The sequence below is a fragment of the Malus sylvestris genome, chromosome 10, assembly GCF_916048215.2.
Source record: "Malus sylvestris chromosome 10, drMalSylv7.2, whole genome shotgun sequence".
Classification (NCBI taxonomy): Eukaryota; Viridiplantae; Streptophyta; class Magnoliopsida; order Rosales; family Rosaceae; genus Malus; species Malus sylvestris.
Window position 1 is genome coordinate 4,049,293 of NC_062269.1, and position 19,541 is coordinate 4,068,833.

Sequence of the window (19,541 nt, forward strand, 5' to 3'; positions counted from 1 at the left end):
AGGCTGAAAGTGTTCATTCCTCGACCAAAGTTGCTCGGTACAAAAGTTAGTAGCACGTTTCGCCACCACACCACCACACTCATCTAATTTGCCCGACCAAACTCAGTTGCAAAGCGGCACGCTTGCACCAACATACAGACGTAATTAGTTCAGTGATTACTTGGCATGGGCGCCACGTAGATCTTGTAATTTCTAAACATGAACATTTATAAATTTCTCCATAAATACTTGTCAGATTCTTTTATTGTTAAAACTCTGAAAGTGACCTTGAAGTTGGTAAAGGCTAGTTAGTAGTTACAAAATTACATACATAAACAACTTTGTTTTCTTGGGAAATTTTGAAATAAGTCTAATTTTATAGACCTACTTTTGAAATAGGTCCAATTTTTAGTGACTTTTGACTTTTGAAATAGATCCAATTTTTAGTTACTTTGGACTCATATCAAAATATCCCTTGTTTCTTTTCTTAAATCGTCTTTCCTGACTATGAGACATTGAGACTAATTCTTTGACTTATTCCTTTATACGTGGATATGGATTGACTCTTTCAGAGGATTGAAGGGCTTTGGTAAGAAAAATTTGCCACTAAAATGGTCATTGGATCAAGAGTTATGAATTTCATTTGGGAAATTTCAAAAAATCTGATGCCTCCTCTTATCTCTCCTCACCTATGAAGTACAGACACGGGTGGGGTACGGATCTCAACAACTTGTTCAGTACAACCAAAAGGCTTTGGTAAAGTCTTACGAGGGGCCGCCGAAGAAGAAGTCAAATCTTGTTAAAGAGAAACCAACTAGTGTATTTGTTAAAGCATCACAGTTGGGAGAGATTTTTCAATGTTCCTGTCACATGAAGTGGTACACCACATGTTTTTATATAAATGGTGGGTTATATGTGTTAAAAGGTTAATAACTTAAAAATTAAAACTTTTCATCACTTGCACAAAAACACGTAGTGTACCATCCGTGTTCCCGTCACAACTAAAAATTTTCCCATAGTTGGGTCGATGGGTCGATTGTATGAATCCTAAGATGCCAATGCGTCTAATACAAGGTTTTTTCATGTGTAGACTAGGAAATGGGTAATTTTGTGAAAAATCAATAATAAGTTACAATATTAACAATATATCAATAATATTTATGTTAATTATAAATAGGTCAATCATGTATTATGATACTTCAATGCATTTAAAATAAACAAAAATTACAAAATCTACCACTACAGCTGACACTCACTTCAACTAACACTCCATTTCTCATAGTTTTATATTTGAAATAAGTCATTATGGATTAGACACTACATTGCAATGTCTATTTCCTGATTCAATTTTTTACATTTGGATTCAAACACTGTGTTGCAGTGTCCATTTACTGATTTCATTTTTCCATTACTCACACGCCTCCTACATGTTCCTAATGCGGTGTCTGTTTTCTAGTTCTGTTTTTTACTTTTGGATTCAGACGCTGCGTTGCAATGTCCAATTCCTGGTTCTATTTTTTCCATCACTCACATGTCTCCTACACTTCACGCCTCACGGGACTCCTAATTTTTACATTTAGATTCAGACACTGTAATGCAGTGTCCGTTTCTAAGTTCTAATTTTTACATTTGGATTTTGACACTGCAATGGAGTGCTCGTTTCCTAGTTCTGTTTTTTACATTTGGATTCGAACACTACAATGCAGTGTCTGTTTCTTGGTTCCTTTTTTTTAGTTGAGCAGACTCCTCCACATAAACGAAGGGCGAGAGAAGGTGATAGAAGTTACATGTTCTAACTATTTATATGATTCAAATCCTCTCGAGACCAGTTCTATAGGAATAGAAATCCAACGGCCAAAACCTTTTCCTCTGCCTCTCTTCCCCCTAAAGTTCTCTTTCTCCCTCGCACCTCCCCACCCCATCGTTGTTAATAAATCCCAAATTCAATTGCAGGTCATCCATGCTCTAAAATCAATTTTTTCGCTATCCCTTACTATTTTAGTTTTTTATTTGTCATCTCTTTCTTCTTGTTCTTCTTCATGTTTGAGATTTCTCTCTCCATAATTCTTCCATAATTATGAAAAAGATCTCTGCAACCAAAAGACATTGGTTTGCACGACCTCTCTCTTTGTTGTTTCGTTAACATCGGCTAAGATTTTAAGGTTCAGGGACTTGTAATTGAGGGATGTAGCGGTGTTGACGCTAATTTTGGAAAGGGTAAGGTGAGTGACATACAATTGGTGGTTTTTGGTTGAGTAGGTTGTGGCGGTGTTGGGGCTAATTTTAAGGTGGGGTTGAATTTAATTTGGAATTTGGGGAGTTGGTGGTTCGAGGTTAAGAGCTTCGAAGTGAGGGAGAAAGAGAAGTTGAGGGGAAAAGAGGAAGGATAAGGGATTTTGGCTGTTGCATTTGAATCAATGGAAGAGATCCATCGGCCCAGAGAATCTCCACAAAATTGATCCGGAGAGGATCTAAATTCGTATTTATAATAGTTTAAGCTCATATGACATTCATAGAGAGAAAGAGAGAGAATGCTTGAAGAGTCAAATTCTAACTATTTATAATGACTTGTAGCCTATATTGAATTCATCATTGACTGAGGCCTAATTAATAAAAATATATCATTGCTCAAGTCCAAAACAAAAATATGTCATTGACATATGGCTTAACAGTAAAGTTTTTATTGACTTTTGGCTAAATTAGCTTTGGGAAATCATGATCTTAATTTATAAATTAATGACTGAAATCTTCAATTGTAATGTAAAGCAGAATCAATACATTTACAGAGATAATCTTTCAACATTAAAAGCAGTGACTAATCGAAACACAACGGTTTTTGTTAAAAACAAAATGAAACGAAAAGCAATACAAAAAAGATGCTTACAGAAGATGGAGAAGACCAAGCTATTCTCAAACAAGACAGCAAAAGTAAATTAAATTGATTGCATTACCGCTTCCATGTTGTGCCGTCTTCCCTTACGGAATTACACCAGAGAGGAGCTTTGTGTTGCCATGGTTCTTCCAAGACTTTTGACCGTCCCATGGGAAAGAATACTTGGATGAAGTAGCTGAGCATTTTCAGTAGGTAGAATCATGACCAGGACTATCTGCATGCATGTCCATCGAGGTATCATTGGAACTCGGAGGATTAGCATCCCGGTTTGGGTGGAGAAAGCTAGGTTCATTGTTTCGGGCTCCATTTCCAGATGGCAGACCTGAGCCTGGGTAATGTCCATCTTGAGAAATGTGATAATGCTGAAGACTTTGGCGAACAGGGCTTGACAGAGCATTTGAGAAGACTGAATTCTTAGATTGATGATCGCACGGCTCAGAACGAATTCCCTGCACAGTATTTGTTGGACCAGATGACCCAGAAGTAACTGGGAAACCTGAGCTTGAGAAATGCACAGTGGGCTGATGTTGGAGTGGCAATCTAGGGGACATTGATGGCTCCTCTCCACAACTGTCCAACTCATTCTGCATGGAGAAGAAAGATATTTGTAAGCTGTATAAAAGAGGTCTAAATTAGAATTTTCAAGATTGTAACAGCACGCTCGTTTTATTTCTTTATCACAGAACAAACATGCATCTATAAGCAAAAGAAATAAACTTATCAGTACGAAACCAAGGTAAAGAAACATTCCTCTATGATTGGTGATGGCAAAAACCACCAAGGAAAACCAGACTCTTAGGGCCCGTTTCATTTTGGTTTTTTTATTTTAGTTTTTACTTTTGTGCTCGAGATATGGAGGAAGTATGTAGTAGAAAGGAGAGATGAAGAAGAGTAGAGGAATGTATACTTTTGTTTCTTACACATTTCTCTACATCTCTCCCACCATCATTCCTCCACCCTTCATCACCCATCCTTCATCCTTTATATTTTCCCCATATCTCAAGCACAAAATGTGAAAACTAAAAACAAAATGGTTACCAAACGCTCCCTTAGTTTCTAGTTAATAAAGGGTATAAAAGTATTCCCTTGAAAAAAAAGAACCACATAGCTGCGCAATGTTTAAAGTTTCAAACAGGTTTGAAAGTTAAATTCTGGATTCAGGCCCAATTCCACAGCATATGCAAACCATAAAATTAATCCCTTCTGTTGGGTGAAAAAAGAAGGTTGGAATTCTTCAACTAAACCCTCACAAAAGTTCAGCTGAACCACAACAATGGTAATATGAAACGAAACCATAGGTCACAATATTGGACTTATAAAAGGTCTTAAATCTAGCCACACCTAACCCTATGCTCCCTGTAAGGCAAATACAATTGTACAAGAGATATATACTTAGCATGTACATTAGGTCTACAAAGAGAAAATGTCAAGTAATTAACATGAGATTCAACTTCAAGTAATGCATTAGAAACGTGTTACATGAGGAATGGATAGAATGCATGGAAGAGAGGAAGTGACATCATCCAAATAAGCTGCAAATTAAAGTTTAAAATATAATAACCCATCAAAAGTCGGAATGTTAGATACAAAGGGTGCATGCTTAATGGACTCTACCAAAATATTAACCCCGTCATTGATATATACTATCTCTGAAAGAAAGGCACACTTAAGTTTGAGAGAACCATTTTGTTTTACACAAACTTTGAGTGCCAAAGGAGTGACTTCATATGTCTGTTTGAGCACAACATCAATGTTTTTTTGTGTACTCTGGATGGTTTACCACACAATGATGGAATAATAGATCCTTTATGAAAATAAACAAAGAAAATAGTAAACAAACCTGAAGATAATCGACTATCTCGACTGTTGTAACTCGTGAGCCTCCTTCTTGCTGTCTGCAGATCCACTGATAAATTTTATCCTGAAAAGGCATTTGACACGGTTTCATCAATGAAATGTAGATAACAGATATGCCGTCCACCTTTAAAGCAATTTTAGATAATAATAGGGCATTTATGTGTGTAAAAAAAATTAAACAAGAATATGCAGGTATATTAAGAAAACTTGTAAACCAATTGCACCATTGGCTACCAGCGACAAAAAGTGCATTAAATTTTGAACAAGGAAGCATAAAGCAGCATGAGAGACCCCGCACCTTCAATCAACTAAAAGAAAACGATATACTTAACAAAATTTTAAATTCAGAAAAACGCCACAGACCACCCCGGCTGGTTTAGCCAGTTCACAAGAACCCTGATCATCACAGGAAGAAAATGTGAAAAGGCAAAACACTGTACCAAAAAGATGGCTATGGGAGAAAGGAAGAAGGAACCCACAAAGCTCTTACTCCAAAAATAATGGAGTCTAAGTCCTCAGAGAGTAGAGACTTGCACCGTCATTTGCAAGAGAACGGCAAATCAATCAGTTGGAGAAAGGAAATGGTACATATGTTTGTGTAACGAGCATTGAATACAAAACCCTTCCAAAATCAATCGTTCAGAAACATATCTCACTCAAAAGATTTATACCAAGCAACATCCAGCAGCAAGAATCATGCAAATTTACTGATTGTAAATCCGATTAACTTGTTCTCTGAGAGTAAAGGAATTATATTTTATTCCACATAGGGACACAAATTATTCATGTTATCTTATGTATAGGGTTTATTAAGATGCAAATATAACATCCAATTAAAACCGAAAATTCCACTCACAATTGATACTCCCCACCAATTTATCTCTCAGCACTTTCGACAAGTTTAACATTGATATTCATTACAATTCCCACAGATACTGAAAAGTTGGTGTCTTTCTCATCCAGCCTTACTGGCAATGGCATGACATGCTCACTCAAAACTACCATTCACCCAATTCACAATCAAACAAAATTAACCAAAATTTATAAGAAACCCCAATTTCTATCAATAATCGGAAACAAAAAAAAAATTGTGACTTTGGTTTGATCCTGATGAAGAATCAAAAACCCAATGAGGGAATCGACGATTAGATAAAAAATCAATAAATAAAGGAGGGAGGGAGAGAGAGAACATACAAGGGCGTGGCGTTCACCGGCCTGAAAGGAGAGTTTTTGGTGGTTCATGGCCTGAGTGTAAAGCTGAGAGAGGGAATTAGCGGCGCTGCAGAAGGAGGTATACATGCTTCGATCCACCTCGTCGAGGCTGGAGGCTATCGACTTCCTCTTCTTCCCCATGGCAGGCAGATTCTCTCTCTAACAATCTCCTTCTTCTACTGATATGATATTATCAGAAGAAACCAAGTTGTGGGTTTTGCGTGTGAGGCCAAACTGCTGCTCTGAAAATCGAAAACGATCGATTGGGAGAAGAAGAAGACGAGTGAATCGAGTTTATATGTAAATTTGGGGGAATTGGGGGAATCAGATGGAAATCCAATTGGGGTGTGGGTGTATTTTGGTTTGGGCCTTGTTTTTTTTGCTTTCCTTTTGCAACAATTATCATGTCGACATGGAGAACAAGAGGGTTTCAGAAGGGGGAGAGGGAAAAGGACACATGCTTTACCATCGTGGCCAATCGCGATTCGTCCCACGTGAACGTTGCTTCCATATCCCAACAGTTACGTGACCTCTAATCCTAGTTTACCCCTATTTCGTCTTCTTTTCTTCTTCTAAATCCACCATTTATAAGAGGTTTCGTAAGGTTTTGTTGAATTGTAAGGGAATCATTCTCGTTGTTCAAAATTGGACCAATAATTGGTCAATTTGTAATGTCTTTGAACAATAACTTTTGTAAGAGATATTTTGTTGAGTTGGTTGATAGTATTCATTTTGTGTGAAAAACACACATAAACTGGTAGATTTAGATAGTTTATTAAAATTTTTAGAAATTCGGATTTTTAATCAAGATTTTTAATGATTCTCTAAAATTCAATGTGTATTCAATTATAATTTTAAGATAATTTATTAAAATCTTTAGAAATCCGGGTGTATTCAATAGGGATTTAAAAAAGTTTAAAACATTTCAGGTGTATTCAATTAGAAATTGAATTTAAAGAATTTGAAAAAGTTGAGGAATTAGAGGAAATTTGAGAGATTTCGTAGTGTATTTTAAGCATCTACAAATCTCACCTCTTCCCATGAGATTTCGAGAGAATTGAATCAAAATTTTATATGGAATCTCTACAAATCAATTAAATTCCATAAAAATCCATGGATTTATAAATCTATTAAAGTTTCTTAAATTCTCAATTGAATACATCCCTCATAAGCCTTGAAAATTCGGTCCAAACCGGACCAAGTTGGTTTGATTTTCTTATTAATTTCTTGGTTTCAAAAATTGAACTGTATATGTCTTTAGTTCGGTTAAATTACTGAAAGTAAACTAGGCCAACTGAACCATGTCCACCCATACTTCATGCACTTAGATCGCGAGTTTAATTTGTTTATCTACAAATTATTGTTTATGACTTTCGCATTCAATTTAAATGCTTAAATAATAAGTCGAAGGGATCATGTAATAGAGAGAATGTAATCTGAAAGGTTACATCACGAGATGTTTCTCTCATACAATGGCATAGCCACACTAAAGACTACGGTGGGCTGTAGCCCAGGGAGGATTTTTAACAATATGTATATATACTTTAGTGTGTAGTCTATATAATAGACAAAAACATGTGTAAGAAGAATTATCTATATATATAAAGTGAGCACCCTAAAATGGTGAAACATTTAAAATACCATAAATTGCTCTTTAAGAATTTCATAAATTACAATTGAACCAAGAGAAGCTAAAGTATTTAACCATATTTTATTTTGAATGAATTTAATATTTTAAATTATAGAAAAAAAAAAAAAAACAAAACCTCCCACGTTAGTGGGTGGTTTCAAGTCATTAATTCATTTTTTTAATAGTTTTTTTAAAATATGTAAATTAATTATTTAAATAAAAAATTATAAAAATGCCAATTGCCACATGCGTATGCATGTGGCAAGAGGCTAGTTTTAATGAAACTAGCCCACTAAGTATTTAGCAGAACTAAAAATATAAAAATTACCACGAAAATTGTGATATCATTTTGTTCAAGATTATTTTGATTTGATATAGTGGGGTTTATATTAGTTTCAACCAATTTTGTTTAAGATTGTCTTTACTTCTACTTTCAGTGTTTTGCTTTGTGCTAGTTGTGTAGTTGTAATTGAGATATCAATTTTTCTATCTTCTTCTTGTGTTTAAATCTAAATATATGTGAAATTTGATGTATGAAACAAAAAAAAAACATTTCATTTTAGGGTAATTTTTTTAGCTAGCCCACCCATAAAATATTTTATGGCTCTGCCCTTGCTCTCATACACATCCTAAATGTTCATAAGCATAGGAATGCTAGCTAGGCTTGACAATCCTTAACGATTAGTACTTGCTATGTTTTCTCGCTTGAGAGAATGATTGGTCGTTAGGTCATTAGTGTGAAGGATATCAAGACAAATATGTAGATGTACAATAGAGAGTGAGTTCATTCAACACGATCAAACGAGAGTTCTTATATAGAAGTTTTTACTTATATGTCAAATAAGAAAATTTATAGTTGTTGGAAAATTAGTTATTATTTTATTATTGTTTATGGTTTTCTTGTGGGCCAATGATATTAGAGTTTCTTGTCCGTCAATGATTAGGATTTTGCTTTAGTTTTCACTATATATAGGAGTGATTGTATTAGTTTATTTCATTAAATCAATTAAGATGTAGTCTCTTCGTTTTCATGTAGCCTTCTTGGCGGTTCTGTTTATTAAAGTTTCATATTCAGTTAGTTCATTTGTTAATTGCGTACTCTGATATTCAACTTGGTATCAGAGCAGATTAGATCCTTCGGGGTTGATATGTTCTTGGTGGTATCAATTTGTTTTTCAGTCGCCGGATATCAGTTCGATTGTAGTTTGTTTTTTCTTTGTACCTAGATTAGGGTTATGTCGTTGAAAAAAAAAACACAAAAATTGAACTCGTTGTTGCACCAAGCCGTTTGAGCCTTAAACCGTTGTTTACTGTTGTATGATCCTATGGTTTCGAACTGTTGCTGCCTTGAACCTATGCATCAGCGTCCGCCCCCGCACCATATCTAACCCACACGTCCGCTGCCTTGTTTGCCTAACCGAATCATCCCTCCTGCATCATCCCGTCTCGAACCTTGCTTGCTTGAACCACCGCGCCACCATCTTCTCGAACCACCTGCATTCATTGTCTTCTACATCCACCACAGCTGCTACTCGACATCCATGAACCCATCACTTGTTTGACGAAGCCAAGACCCGAGAACCACAAACTCGGATTGAGTTCGTCTCCGCCTTGGATCACTGCCACTGTTTCTGACCTACCTGCACCACTGCTGCTGACCGCCTTCGACCCACGACTATCCTCGGACCCACATCAGTGTTGTTTGCTGCTGCGAACCCAGATTCCATGCTGCCACTATTAATGTTGTTTGAAGAAAAAAGAAGGAAAAAGAAATCAAAAAGAAAAAATGGGAATCTCATAAGTTGATGTTGTTGGATTGCAATTTATTAGGCCACTTGTTGGTTTTGAGTTCCACGTGGGTGATAAGAATAGTTGTTGTTGGGCTTGTATTAGGAAGTACGTTGTTTCCCACTTCAACGATTGCTCAAATGTTTGGACTGATGACCACTCGAGTGACGTTGTGTATCTGGTTATTAATTGGATCATCTGCCGAAATCTGGTTGCTTGCCAAATGGTTGAATGATGAAATTACTTGACTGCTTCCGCTTGCTTGTTTCGCTTGGATTGTTCATTTGCTTGCTTGAATTGCTTGTCTTATCGTGTTCGCCTAACGGAGCTTGCCTTGTCGTGCTCGTCTAACAGAGCTTGCATCCACATCTGCTTGTTGGCAAACTCATGACATGTACATCCATGCGTTTGACGGGGGTGTTGGAAAATTAGTTATTATTTTATTATTGTTTATGGTTTTCTTGTGGGCCAAGGATATTAGAGTTTCTTGTCCTTCAAGGATTAGGGTTTTGCTTTAGTTTTCACTATATATAGGAGTGATTGTATTAGTTTATTTCATTAAGTTAGTTAAGATGTAGTCTCTTTGTTTTCATGTAGCCTTTTTGGCAATTCTGTTTATTAAAGTTTCATATTCAGTTTGTTTGTTTGTTCGTTGCGCACTTTGATGTTCAACTATAGTTGCAATAAACAATTGTTTTATTGATACGTCTTTGATCATTTAATGATGCATCAGGACCCCTTGGTTTGTTCCACGCACCATTCAGGTCTTGGATGTATGACAAGAAATTTCTACGTTTAATAAGAAGAAGAGTACTTTAAGATATGTTTTTCTCTAGCCAAAGTGTTGAATATAATTAAGAGAGAGTTCTATATTATATTCAAATGAATCATATGAACATAGGAATTCGCATTAGGGGCCCATGTCCTAATAATGTAACAGTAATACCAAGTATTGAGTTAAAAAATAACTGTATTGCATTGTAATTCCAATTGAATTGGTCTTCCGTCTTTCCTACTTAATTTCGGTAGCCATGGCCCATGACGTAATATTAGTTGTCACTCATGGCTCGTTGAACCCCTAAGGATTAACAACAATTAATCTTCCTTAAAGGGAGAGTTAAAGGAGGGGTTTTTTAAAGAAATTTATTATTATTATTATTATTATCAATGGGTGGCGGAGGGTTTGAAACTATTACATTAACTTTGGAGATGATGAGTTTCAAATCCGGAACGCATGGTTAGGAAGGAACCCAATACTCTAGCTACTAGGATATTGAACCACATACAAAAAAAAATTTAATTCATAATCGATTTGTAAGAGTTATAATCTCTCATTGCCTAGTTAATTAGAACTTAATGGATTGCATACTGATATACTTGAGTTTTGAAAAAAAAAAAAAACTTATGAAGATGATGAGATCAATTAAGTTTGTTTATTGAGTAGGTTAAGATTAATTATACCAACATAGGACACCGTATTGGACTAAAATAAGTTTCGGGTTTGTAGAGACCCATTTGGCTTCTAACTTAAGTTGTGCATAACAACTTGAATGAAAGAGACCAAAAGGCCCAAGGAACCTATAAAGTCAGTTTTAGGGGTTTATTGGCTAGAGTTTCACACTTGTGTGACTCATCTATATGTGGTACTTCATAGCTTCATCCAACCTACAGGTTTTGTGGATCGGAAAGCAAAGGATGGGGAGCAACCATTCTCCTCATCTCTACAAAATCCAACCACCATACAGAGAGTGCTAACACTCCTCTCCCTCCACGGTTATCTCATCTTCTTGCCAACTCAAGCTCGGTGAAGAGAATTACAGGTCACCTCTGTTGGTGCCTTTCATATTAATTATCCCTAGGTTTTTAAGAAAAAGGTGAGTTATAAAGTGCCTTATTACTTTCCTTTTTCTCAAAGTCAACCAATCTGGGCACTTCTGACATTTTTTTATGATAAATCGGCTTTCCAAAGGAGTTTTGAGGCAACGCCAACTGTAGAAGGAATCTAATAGGTTCGTGGATGACGAATTCAGTACCAAATTAGGTTGCTCATTGTATGGCTTCGCCGAACTCCCCCTCCCTTTAGTGTAAAAATATTGATGTACTCCAAAAAAAAGGGATGAATATCATTTTGTATGTTGCAGGATAATTATGTTCGTCCACTAATTGGTGTAACCAATTGGCCCCAATTCCTTAATTCAATACGCCATTTATTGATTCCTCAATTGATTCTCCATATTCAATTAGGGATATTGTATAATTTGCCAGGGTAGTCATATCCCTATATAAGGGTGGCTACGCCTCACATTTTAATATACAATTCTCTAATAAGATCTCTCTCATTCTCTCTCAAATTATTTTTCCTCTACAATAGTGTCCAATTTTCATAATTTTCTATAAAGCCAATTGTTCCAATTTTGCAAGTTAATGCCTCAAAAATTGCATTCCCATAAAAAACTGCGTATCTGTGGGATAATGAAGATTTGGAGACTGTCCTGATTTTTCCTGTAGATGAGCGATATATGCTGAGAAATCTGAGACAGAGATCTACAAGTTTTCGATTTTTCAGAAATTTTCAAAAGGTGGAATGATCCCAAATCAAACGTGCAGATGACGTGTTCCCCAAGCCAAGAAGGATTTATTACTAGTTTGTTTCCATTATTGTTTAGGTCTTTGTTTTGTTTATGGAAAGTTTTATCAGACTTTTTAGGGTTTTTATAATATAAATATAGGGCGTCCTAAACTCTCCGTACCATACCATACACCACCACCTTATATACCCAATTCCGTTCGAGTTAGATTGAGAGCTTGGGATATACCTCGCTATGAATTCCGGATTCTATCTTTCTTTTATTTTTATTTGTAATTAAGATTTTTTTAAGATTTATTTAGAAGTCATGATATGAATATTTGCAAAGCACTTTTTTTAGTTATTATTTGATTACATGCCATGTTAAATTCTTAATCTTCGTTTAAATACAAATCTTGGTTTCAAATGATATTATGACAGGCCATCATGATGAAATGTGTTGTTAGATACTTAGATAAACTTAAGAGGATGACCAATTAATTATGTTTATTGGATCTGAGATTAAGTGGAGTAGACAAACTACTGGGGATGACCAATCAAGCTAGTCCTACAATTGGTTAACATAATTCGTTTATACTTAATGAGTTTTTAAGTGTTTAATTGTATGTCTAACCAATATAATTTTGTCGCAAGTCTAAGCGATGTCATCTTCAAGGATTGGTAAACAGAGGGTAAGTTTTTGTCCATAGGAGGCAAGGTTCAGCTAGTTCGGTCAGATTTTACAGAATTTGTTTATACACGACTTTTTTTAATCAATCAGTATTATGTCATGACTCATGAACGTATTTTGCCTATAAGTTTTTTGTTTTTAGCATTTTGGGACGACTCGAAACATAAAATTCAATCATTTGTAGTTGAAAAAGGTATTAAAATGACTTAATTAATACATAATTAATAATAAGCAGAAGCTGCACCACTTTGTTAAGACAAAGAAGGGTTTTTATATTAATAAAAAATCCCTTAAATTGACATCCCACCTCATTTTAGTCTCTTAAATTCAGAACGGCCAATGTAGTTCTTGAATTTTACTACAACACTTTAATGTATTCATTCTATCTTTTTATTTGTCATATTCATTCTATCTAGATTGGGTCAAATTTTTTGTTTAGTGAACTCACGTGTCATGCATGTGAGTTAGAACTCTCATAATACGATGACACGTGAATTATACAAAAAATAACAGTTTAAAAATAACAAAAGAACAATGTGTCAAATTGAGAAAGAGAATCGGTGCAAGTATGATGCGATCTTCAAATTACTGGTGCAACAGCAAGATGAATGGAGATGGAGGTCGAAATGGTGGTGAGTTTTTCAAACATCTTGAGTACATTCAAGCTTGCAGGCTACTTCGTCAATGACGATATCCGAATTAGCTTGATGAGAAAAATTGGGGATTATGGTAACATACAACCCGCACTTTGTAAACCATTCATCCCGCTTGAGGCACTCGAGGATTATAGCAAGAACCTCAAATGTCATGAAGAAGCTTCTACTTCTTTTTACATTAGCGTAGTTGTGATCGACAAACTTCGCATCTCTTTTCATCAGTATGCGGTCAAATTCCTCGACGTAAACATGGTTATACATGTTCTTCACGTCGTTGCAAGCGGAAGATGCAACTTTTGTGCTCACCTTTTTCAACGTTTTTCTTGATCGGAGCTAGGATTCGATTTTAGGGATTAAGACGTTACGAGAGATGTGTCACCTGAATGAACTCATCTGGATCAAACTCCTCTTGCGTTGGGGTTGGGGCGGGAGAGGTTGAGACGACAGAGCTCTTTCGCGTGACGGAACTGATGTCCACGGGTTCAATGTGCAGTGGGAATGGGATTATCGGGGAGGTCTATAATTTTGTCAAAAGATGTGAAGATGCGCTCATGATCCTATTGGTACATCAGCTTTTTCTCATTGGAAGGCATTGTCGAGGAGCTTCGGTTTCTGCCTTTGCCTTTCGTTTTGTAAATTTTGGAAGGCATTCTTTCTGGGAGAGCATCATTGGAAGGCATTGTCGAGGAGCTTCGGTTTCTGCCTTTGCCTTTCGTTTTGTAAATTTTGTAAGGCATTCTTTCTCGGAGAGCAATTAGGGGGCGTTTGTTTGCCCTCACTAAGTGGGACTGGACCGAACTGGACTATCTGTTAGTCCAATACCGTGTTTGTTCCATGCTGGGACTAACATTAATGAGACTAAAGGGGACTCGTATGGACAAAACCCTTCACTAAGAGGTCTTAGCGAGACCCCCCAATAACCATGGGACTAGCTGAGACTATCCCCTCTTTCTCGTCCTCGTCATGCTCAACGACCACTCCTGACAGACTCCTCATCATCTCCGGTCACCTAGATCTATCATTAACTTTCTGACTTTCTTTCAGATCCATTTCACAACCAACTTTCATATAAAATATACCAAATTGAAGTTGGGAGTGACAAGATTACGATTCTACCTGAATTGAGGCCAAAAGGTGGTCGAATGTGGCCGGAAAATGCCCTGGAGGTCTCGGCCTGTTTGGGCTTCTTCGAATCCATGACAGATTCGAGCATGCAAAGCTAAGATCTTGGTCCACGGATGGTGAGGAATTTTTTGGCGGTGCTAACTTCATCCAATTCAACGAGGATTGGCCGGAAAACACGTTGGGAAAAATGAAGCCGTGAGGTTCCGTTCGAACAACACATAGCTAGAGAGGGAGGGAGGACAGAGAAATAGAGACTGGAATCGATAAGGAGTTTGATCAGGAATGAGAGAGAGACAGGAATCGAGAGGCTGGGAGGAAAAAAAAAGGGAGAGGGTGGGACGAAGAACTAAGATAAGAGGGAGAGAGTGGGATGGAAATGGTAGGAAAAGATGGAGAAAAAGATAAGATCATAATAAAATATTAATAATTTATATATTAAATAATATAATATTTGAATTTGTTATTATCCAGTTTTTTAGTCCAACACTGCACCAAACGCTTCACTAAGTTAGTCCAGCTTAGTATAGTCTAAGCCAGTCCAGCTTAGTCCTTAAAGCTAGTTCAGTCCGAGATAGTCCGGTGCAACAAACGCCCCCTTAGTTTACTCTTCACCTTTTCTTCTTGATGGAGAACGCAACGCTGCAATTGTTGTATTTATAGAAGAAGAGTTTTTGTAGGCAGGCTTGGCCTTTTTGAAAATTGGCTTCTCATGAGGCCCTTTATAAAAAAAAAAAATCAATATAAGATGTTGACGTGATTTAACCGTAACTATTCAAGTAGGAGGGAAAGGAAGAGGAGAGAATCATCTTCCGATTCACATAATGTCATCCCCCGTTGTATTTAATGTTCAACATACAAGGGTTAAATGTTGGCAAAAACGCTATGGTCTTATCAGTTAAGCTCGCTCTAATACATGTGGTGTCCTCTATGAAACTGGTGAAAATTGGTTACCACAATCACCTGACCCTAATCTCTCAACTATTTACACAACCTCATTCCCTCGCTTAACTTGCAACCATTAACACATAGTAGATGTTCAATTTTCAAGGAAAATAATGAAATTTGAATCAAACAAACTAAATTGTATAAGAATGATTAGTCTTACCAAATTAGGTTTTAATTTTTATGCCTTTAACATTTCAGAAATTGATGTATAAATTGTCACCAAAAAATTTGGTGCATCAGGTGGCACCTACAAAATTAATTAGCCAAACACACACAACTAGTAATTGCAAAGCATAAATAAACTAACATTCGTGTTCCACTTATTAGCCTACTCTCTCTCTCTCTCTCTCTCCAAATCTGAGGGACTCGACTGGGTTGCTAAAACACAGAAACCAATCCCATAATCGTATTAAACTTCAAGCATCCAAACGAATACGCATCGCTCTCCCCAATCAAAATCCCAACTTTCTTTTCCATTGCAATTCTACAAGTACGTTTCTTGTTTCTGAACTGCTCGCTTACTTTTCCATGGCTTTTTTTTTTTCTTTTTCTGCTACTGTGTTTCTGTGATCGATGGCTTTTGCGACCAGATCTGCTGAATTGGGCTCAGTTTTTTCTTGGGATTTCTGGGATCTGATTGGGGGTTAGATCTGTCTTGGAATTTGATTGTTTTTTGTGTGTTTGATCTGGAATGTCAGTAGGTCTGTATGTGGTTGATTAGCAATTTTGTTGTGGATTTGAATCAATGTGAGTTCTTTTTGTGCATTTGTGTTTTTGAAAAAATGGGCTTTACCCAAAAGAACTGGTGCAGTGCTGTTATGGAAAGTCCTGGTAATTCCTTAGTTCAGTGAATTGTGAGTCAAAATGGTTTTCAGTTTCTTTCTCTTCCCCTCTCTCTCCCACTGAATTGTTGCACTAGCTGATAAGGAAATGAGGAAAATGTTAATGCACTAGATGATTTGACTGTATTTTCGAAACCGGGCACGAAAAGCAGCAGCACCCATCTCTGTTTTTCCTTTGAATTACTTAACTGCTCAGTCAGTTTTCACTCAAGGAGATGTAGGCAATATCTGATCGAATTACTGACTCCTTATCTTTGTGATCAGATTTTTTGTCTTTTTGCAAGGTGGACAGTGTTATTTTATTAGTTTGGAGCTTTTATACAAGAATGATTGTGATTTGAAGTTATAGTTGTTTTATGAAATTCATATGTATAACGGAATATATTGTTTATTTTTTAATTATTTTTTTAAAGAATCATGGCATCAATGTGTTGAATCATACTTGAGGTTTAAACAGTCTTAATTTATTGCGGAATTTCAGTTTTCTTATTTGTTTCAGTTTTCTCTTTTTAAAGTTTTTGGTTCCGAAAGCAGGTGAAACTGTCCGGCTTCATATGGATGTATATGGATGCCTTTCTGGAGGCTGAGAGGTAAAGACTCTACAGTGGCTGGTTGAACGGAGGAGATAACAAAATGGCTCCCACTAGCAAAGCTGATAAGAAGGCGGCAGATGCAGCCGCATGGATGTTCAATGTCGTAACTTCTGTTGGGATCATAATTGTCAATAAAGCTCTAATGGCTACATACGGCTTCAGTTTTGGTAAATTATTCTTCTTTCTTTTTAATGATTGATTTGATTTGAGTCGAGTTGTTTCTGATATGAGTTCAGGTTTTGGACCCCTATATCGTTTTAAAAAGTAAAGCTTAGGATTAAAGTAACACCTTTCTTGCATTTCTTCTGCAAACTTTATTAAATTTGTTTTTTTTTTTTTTTTTTTTTTTTATCCATTGGTATGGATTTAGAAATCTTCTATAACCTTAAAATTTCTTTATCAATTGGTTGTTTTTCTGTTTACTTGTTTATCGGAGATATGAATCTAGAAAATTTATATAGCCATAAACATGCTATTTATAACTTGTATTTATACACTTCTAAATTGAAACAATTTTCAGCTACAACATTAACCGGATTGCATTTTGCTACGACAACTTTGATGACGGTTGTTCTAAGGTGGCTGGGATACATTCAACCCTCGCATCTACCTGTCTCTGAGCTTCTAAAATTTATGGTCTTTGCTAACTTCTCTATTGTTGGAATGAACGTGAGTCTAATGTGGAACTCAGTGGGATTTTATCAGGTATAGCTGGGGTTTTGATGCATTTGGGTTTAGCTACTGAATAGTGCAATATATTTGGGAGTTACATTTTCTCTAATATAAATGATATAATTGACAGATAGCAAAGCTGAGTATGATCCCCGTGTCATGTTTACTGGAAGTTGTTCTTGATAAGATTCGTTACTCAAGAGACACAAAGTTGAGCATAGGAATTGTTCTCTTGGGAGTTGGTGTTTGCACTGTCACTGATGTGAGTGTCAATGCCAAGGGCTTCATTGCTGCCTTTATAGCTGTATGGAGCACTGCGCTACAACAATATGTAAGTTATCCATTCCTCGGCACATTGAGAGAGAGAGAGAGAGAGAGTAAATCCTCATCAATGGGTCTCCCCAAGCTGCAATTTTGTCAAGCTCTTAAATTTTCATATTGCCTTATCTAAAAGTTAAGTCAAATCTTTAATTGCAGTACGTGCACTTTCTTCAACGGAAATATTCACTTGGTTCTTTCAGTCTGTTGGGACATACTGCTCCGGCCCAGGCTGGATCTCTTCTGTTACTCGGCCCCTTCCTTGACTATTGGTTGACAAACAAGAGAGTTGATGCCTATGACTATAACTATGGATCTCTGGTAAGTATCATTTACACCAGTATGAACAGGATAGGTCCTTTTATAAAACGACGTCATTGTTATGCTAATGATTCACTCATGTTAATGATTTTAATTATTGGTTAGCGTATTATTATCTATTTTTACAGCTGAAATTGAGCATCAAGCTATACATTGACATTAGTAGTGTTTCCCTGTTTTCTTCTGTACCTCAATCATGCTCGGAATATGTGAATTTGTGACATGAAGCTTGAAAAACTTTTAGCGTATGATATTGTTAATATAGAGCTTTGCTACTTTAATCTGTACAATTTCAAAGTGATTAACTTCTTCATTTGTCTTCAAGTTTTATGATATTTTGATTTTACGGAAATGTCATTCAAATTCACTCTGAACCCTTGTGTCTGCAGATGTTTATAATTCTCTCATGCACAATTGCGGTAGGCACCAATCTCAGCCAGTTCATTTGTATTGGAAGATTTACCGCTGTGTCCTTCCAAGTACTGGGGCATATGAAGACAATTCTTGTTTTGATCATGGGGTTCTTTTTCTTTGGGAAGGAGGGTCTGAATCTGCATGTTGTTTTGGGAATGATCATAGCTGTGGTTGGGATGATTTGGTATGGAAATGCCTCGTCTAAGCCCGGTGGAAAGGAGCGTCGGAGCCACTCTCTCCCTACAAGCAGGCAACAAAAACACGGTGGTTTTCCTGAATCTACTGAACATGACGGAAAAGTTTAAATTCGTTCAGTTTAAGTAGAAATGGCTGATATCAGGAAATTCTTAAATGATTTGAGGTTACAAACCTAAAATTTTCTGATTATTTAGCCTCCGAATTTCGATTTCTTGTCCTGCTATTCAGTCCCTTTGGGGGAATGGATACATCAAAGATAGGGAAAACTCTTTATACCAATTTCAATTTTTTTTGTTTACATCATCATAATCGTAGTAATTATTTTTGTGTTTTTTTTGAGCTCTTGTATTTTTCAGCTTTCTTTTGAATCAGAAGTTACCTTGAGAGCGTATCGGATTTTTGTTTAATTCTTTACTATGTCATTAACTGTAACTTTTCACACTATCAGTGGTTGCCTTACGGACGTGCTTAAGAGCTTATCGGAAGTAGCCTGTAATTATTATTAAGGGCGGAGCACCGGCTACTTCTTGTGGCAGCGGCTTTAAAAAGCAGCGTCCGGGCTGCTTCTGAAATCCCTTTCCACACCGTAACCCCTAACGCAGCTTAAATGGCCAGAGGGAAGTAGCCTTTCCACCCCGTAAAACCTAACTTGGCTTAATGGCCACCGGAAAGCAACTTCCGATCAGCTCTTTTCAGCGATAGTAAGCTCTCAAGGGAACCAACATTGAAAAATACACTTCCACAGAATAATAATCCAATTATTTTCGGAACTGGCATTAATTAAGAGCATTCAGGGTTTAGGAGTGTTCGAGGTCCTGTCTGTTCAAATCCTCCTCCTGTA

At 36.5% G+C, this 19,541-nt stretch overlaps 2 protein-coding genes and 2 long non-coding RNA genes across 5 annotated transcripts; 3 read left to right on the plus strand and 1 right to left on the minus strand.

The window, feature by feature from the left end:
* Window positions 1–2,683: 2,683 nt before the first annotated feature.
* LOC126587051 (uncharacterized) lies at window positions 2,684–6,542 on the minus strand. The gene is made up of 3 exons (XM_050252030.1): window positions 5,924–6,542; window positions 4,713–4,793; window positions 2,684–3,456 (listed from the first exon to the last, which is right to left on the minus strand). Exons 1-3 carry the CDS (start codon window positions 6,080–6,082, stop codon window positions 3,058–3,060), a joined length of 639 nt encoding a protein of 212 aa, XP_050107987.1. The 5' UTR covers window positions 6,083–6,542; the 3' UTR covers window positions 2,684–3,057.
* Window positions 6,543–8,434: 1,892 nt separating this feature from the next.
* Window positions 8,435–9,997, plus strand: LOC126587829 (uncharacterized). The gene is made up of 2 exons (XR_007611230.1): window positions 8,435–8,527; window positions 9,878–9,997. It is a non-coding gene; the product is annotated as an uncharacterized LOC126587829 (long non-coding RNA).
* Window positions 9,998–10,994: 997 nt separating this feature from the next.
* Window positions 10,995–11,687, plus strand: LOC126587527 (uncharacterized). The gene is made up of 2 exons (XR_007611115.1): window positions 10,995–11,233; window positions 11,329–11,687. It is a non-coding gene; the product is annotated as an uncharacterized LOC126587527 (long non-coding RNA).
* Window positions 11,688–15,626: 3,939 nt separating this feature from the next.
* LOC126585679 (UDP-rhamnose/UDP-galactose transporter 6) lies at window positions 15,627–19,091 on the plus strand. Of its 2 annotated transcripts, none has more exons than XM_050250151.1 (6): window positions 15,627–15,832; window positions 16,700–16,944; window positions 17,298–17,482; window positions 17,580–17,780; window positions 17,927–18,088; window positions 18,478–19,091. In XM_050250151.1, exons 2-6 carry the CDS (start codon window positions 16,818–16,820, stop codon window positions 18,805–18,807), a joined length of 1,005 nt encoding a protein of 334 aa, XP_050106108.1. In that variant the 5' UTR covers window positions 15,627–15,832; window positions 16,700–16,817; the 3' UTR covers window positions 18,808–19,091. The 2 variants fall into 2 exon arrangements, with proteins under 2 accessions (XP_050106108.1, XP_050106109.1); XM_050250152.1 differs by having other exon boundaries at window positions 16,719–16,944.
* The last annotated feature ends 450 nt before the right edge of the window (window positions 19,092–19,541 follow it).